Below are 4,178 nucleotides of genomic sequence, written 5' to 3'. Positions count from 1 at the left end.
CCTTCTCTGGCCCTCGAGCATCAGGAAGAAACGAGGCGCCACCCCCTCCACGTTCTTCCAGGTAACCCTTCCCGGGTGCCTCCTTTACTGCATCCCTTTGGGGGTCCCCACCCCTGGCCCCAAGCGCCGCAGCTTCCCCAGGCCCAGGACAGTGAGCAGTGCGCATACAGTGCCGGGTCACGGGCTGGACACAGGTCACTTAGCCTGGCCTAGTGGAGTGGCGAGGGGGAACAAAGCTCTCGGCACCTTGGCTGCTTCTGCGAGCTCAGGGCAGCAGCCTTTCCTCAAAGGTGCAAGAGGAGGGACCCCGCTGATCAGGCGCCCAAGTCCCAGGGCCCTGAAGTGCTTGGATCTCGCAGGGGCCCAGGCAGCGCCTTCACCGGAACCCGCCGCCAGTCCCTGTCGCTCCCGTCCCTGAGAAGAGAGCGGCTTCTAACAGGTAGGCAACTGGGGCTGTCGGCTCTCTGGTTCTCTGTAAGGGCTACGAAGAGGGTATGTGTGCGCCTGCTTTCAAGGACAGAAGTACAGACCGGTGGGCTTGAGCCTGACCTCAAATCCGCGTTCAAATCCCAGCAAACCCTCCTCTCACCAGCTGTGCGACCTCCCTCAAGTCTCCTAGAATTTGTGCCCTTTGTCTGAGCATGCGTAAAAGGGGATTCGTACGTACGAGGGGAGGGCCGGGCGCGCTCTCACGCAGGTGCGTCGGCGTGGCTTCCCACCCGCCCTCGGCCCACGCGGCCCTCCCGCCCTGGGCGCGTCCCCGGCCCACGCACTTGCCCTCCAACCACCGCGAGGCCCTGCGTGCCCCGCCCCCCGTTTCTCCCGCGGCCCAGGCCTTCGTTTGCAGGAGGAGGAGGGGCTCGTCTCCACCTCTTCCGACTCCAGCTCTGTCTCCTCCTTCTCCCTCCCGGCCGGCTCTCCTTCCCAGAATCCTTCGTGTGGGCTCATTCACAAACACACTTATTTAGCACCCACTGTGTGCCAGAAGCGATGCTGGATGCTGCGGATAATAGCTAACACATACATGGCGCTTACTGCATACCAGACACGATTTTGAGCACTGTGCACGTTACTTCAGTGAGGTCGATGGGAATTACTACCCGCATTTTACTGATGAGGACTTTGAGGCCGAGAGAAGTTAAAGAACTCGTTCAGAGTCACGCAGTTAGCACTTAGAGGAATCAGGTTTAGAAAATGAGTCAAGCTAGGCTAAGGGGTCCTTAGTCCAACTTCTAAAAAATGGTCAAGGTGATAAAGAACAGATAGAATAAGGCAGGGGGAAAACTGGGGCGCCTGGCTGGCTCAGTTGGCCGAGCATTAACGCTTGGTCTCAGGGTCGTGAGTGCTAGCCCCATGTTGGGGGTAGAGCCTACTTACTAAAGTCAAATAAATTTTTTTTAAAAAGTAGGGGAAAATCAACTATTGAAATAGACAATTGTGTTTGGAATTCGTTTTTATAATTTTGTAATTGCCAGAAACCTCACTGATACGGCCTACACGCGCATATGTATTAAAATTCACACTGTTAATTCAGTGGCTAATCAAAGTCCTTCCAAGAACAAGTGTCCAGGCCAGTGTGGTAGGCCACAGTGCACTGCCGCGGGCCGGGGAAGAGGAAGGTTTTCCCAGAGGCGGTTTGGCCCGCAGTGACGCCTGGGAGAACCAGGTGAGAGTGAATCTGGACACTTTTGGAGCCAGAAGTGCAACGTGTCTGGAAGACTGTGCAGAGGGCACAGCGGGTGGGAGGCGACATTGAAGGCACGGTGAGAGGCTGGATCCCAGAGGGCCCTGGAAGCCCTGGCTAGGAGACCAAACTTTATCCTTAGGGCAAAGGGAGCGACTGCTTTAAGCAGGAGAGTGACAAGGTTTCATTGGTCACTCTGGCTCCGCTGGCGGGTAGCGTTGGGAGAGGAGACAGACGGCGGCCGGCGGCAATCCGGCCAGGCAATCCGGGTTTCGGGACCCAGATGGGATGGCCCCTGGGATGGGAGGGGGAGGGGAGGCGGCGCCAAGTCTGGCCCTGCGGTCTGAGAGGGGCGGCCCAGCAGGCCTGGGGGAAGGGAGTGTGTTACTGCCCCTTCCCCCATCACCTTTTGCCCCCAACAGCCCCCTTCTCTGCCCTCACGCCTTCCAGCTGGACAGTCCCCTCAGGGGTCCCTGATAGATGGGAGCTCATCTCCAACCCCACTGCCTCCCCGCTTTGTGCCCCGCAGACGGCGCTGGGCTGACTCTCCATCATGCCAGGCCTGCTTAGTCTCCCAACATTCTGCCACTTCCTTCTCCCCTGGGCCCTCGCCATCTTCCACAAAGCGCTGGGGGACCTAGGTAAGACCTCAGCCCCGCCCAGACTCTGGGGAAGGTGGGGGAGCGGCTCCAGGGGTGGGTAAAGTGGATAGGGCAGCCATAGGAGGTGTTCAGGGAGTGAGAGCCTTTGCTGAGTGCGCAGTGGAGGGGAGGGGGGGTGGCCTGGGGAGCAGCGTCTGGACGGGCACCTGCAGTGGGGGTCAGGGGGTTCCTGCCACTGTGGCCCCCTCTGCTCAGCACCCCACCCCGGCCCCCACTACCTCCTGCCCCCCATCCACGAGGTCATTCACTCTCGTCGTGGGGCCACGGCCACGCTGCCTTGCGTCCTGGGCGCCCCGCCTCCCAGCTACAAGGTCCGCTGGAGCAAAGTGGAACCGGGGGAGCTCCGGGAAACGCTGATCCTCATCACCAACGGCCTGCACGCCCGGGGCTACGGGCCCCTGGGGGGGCGCGCCAGGATGCGGAGGGGGCATCGGCTGGACGCCTCCCTGGTCATCGCGGACGTGCGTCTGGAGGACGAGGGCAGGTACCGCTGTGAACTCATCAACGGCATCGAGGACGAGAGCGTGGCGCTGACCCTGCGCCTGGAGGGTGAGGCCCTTGGGTTCCCGCCCCCCTCTTCTCCTGTGGGGCTTTGGCCGCCCCAGCTCGGCTCTCCCGGAGTCCCCCAGCCCTCTCCCCCGTCTGCCGGCCCTCCTCAGGCTGTCGGCGTCCCCCCCAGGTGTGGTGTTCCCGTACCAGCCCAGCCGGGGCCGGTACCAGTTCAATTACTACGAGGCGAAACAGGCGTGCGAGGAGCAGGACGGGCGTCTGGCCACCTACGCCCAGCTGTACCAGGGTGAGCGCCCGACCTGGGCACCGCCCGGGCCTGTCGGGGCTGTCACCCGGCTCCGCGGGGGGCGAGCTCGGGTCAGGTTCCTGCCGGGACCCCTCTGACCCCCGCCCCGTCTCCCCCTGCCCGCCAGCGTGGACCGAGGGCCTGGACTGGTGCAACGCGGGCTGGCTGCTCGAGGGCTCCGTGCGCTACCCCGTGCTCACCGCGCGCGCCCCGTGCGGTGGCCCGGGGCGGCCCGGGATCCGCAGCTACGGGCCCCGCGACCGGAAGCGCGACCGCTACGACGCCTTCTGCTTCACTTCGGTGACTGCAGGTGAGCGCGCGGGCGGCGGGGGGGGGGGGGGGGGGGAAGTGACGGGGGGCGGGACCTGGACCCGCGTGGTCCCTGCGTCACTGCGCGGGCCAGGCTCCCGCCCCCGCCTCCCGCGCGCCTGCCTCGGCACCCCCACCGCTGCCCGGCCTCGGTCCCGGGGAGGCTTCGGCCGCGGCGGGGGGTGACGCGCCCCGCTCCCCAGGCCACGTGTTCTTCGTGCCCGGGCGGCTGACGCTGTCTGAAGCGCACGCGGCGTGCCGGCGGCGCGGGGCCACGGTGGCCAAGGTCGGGCACCTCTACGCCGCCTGGAAGTTCGCGGGGCTGGACCAGTGCGACGGCGGCTGGCTGGCGGACGGCAGCGTGCGCTTCCCCATCACTTCGCCGCGGCCGCGCTGCGGGGGCCTCCCCGACCCCGGCGTGCGCAGCTTCGGCTTCCCGCGGGCGCAGCAGGCGGCCTTCGGGACGTACTGCTACTCGGAGTAGGGCCGCCGCGGCCCCCGTCCCGCAGCCTGCCACGGTCGGGGTCCCGGGGTCCCAGGGTCCCGGCCGGGCGGGGGAGGGGAGGTGGCGGCGCCCTGCGAGAGGGGGGACCCCCCCCCCCCGGACGCTCGCACCCGGACCGGCGGCCGTTCGCGCGCTCCCGCGGCCGCTGCTGGGGGAGGGCGAGCGCCCGGGGCATTAACCCACTTCTGTACACAGCAGTTAAGTAACTTGAGGACTTTGTGT

At 65.4% G+C, this 4,178-nt stretch overlaps 1 protein-coding gene across 1 annotated transcript; it reads left to right on the top strand.

The window, feature by feature from the left end:
- Nucleotides 1-2,237: 2,237 nt before the first annotated feature.
- On the top strand, nucleotides 2,238-3,935 carry HAPLN2 (hyaluronan and proteoglycan link protein 2). The gene is made up of 5 exons (XM_042976706.1): nucleotides 2,238-2,325; nucleotides 2,542-2,895; nucleotides 3,026-3,142; nucleotides 3,270-3,452; nucleotides 3,655-3,935. The coding sequence occupies exons 1-5, from the start codon at nucleotides 2,238-2,240 to the stop codon at nucleotides 3,933-3,935; spliced, it is 1,023 nt and encodes a 340-aa protein (XP_042832640.1).
- The last annotated feature ends 243 nt before the right edge of the window (nucleotides 3,936-4,178 follow it).

Source organism: Panthera tigris, chromosome F3, assembly GCF_018350195.1.
Source record: "Panthera tigris isolate Pti1 chromosome F3, P.tigris_Pti1_mat1.1, whole genome shotgun sequence".
In the NCBI taxonomy this organism is placed as follows: domain Eukaryota; kingdom Metazoa; phylum Chordata; class Mammalia; order Carnivora; family Felidae; genus Panthera; species Panthera tigris.
Note: the sequence above shows the minus strand (reverse complement) of the source record. Positions and strands in the feature narration are given on the sequence as shown.

What these genes read in the sequence shown, in the direction of transcription:
- HAPLN2 (XM_042976706.1), top strand. Translation starts at nt 2,238, where the DNA reads ATGCCAGGCCTGCTTAGTCTCCCAACATTCTGCCACTTCCTTCTCCCC. An exon ending in GCTGACCCTGCGCCTGGAGG is followed by an intron (nt 2,896 to 3,025) that starts GTGAGGCCCTTG and finishes CGTCCCCCCCAG; the next exon opens with GTGTGGTGTTCCCGTACCAG. An exon ending in CTACGCCCAGCTGTACCAGG is followed by an intron (nt 3,143 to 3,269) that starts GTGAGCGCCCGA and finishes CCTGCCCGCCAG; the next exon opens with CGTGGACCGAGGGCCTGGAC.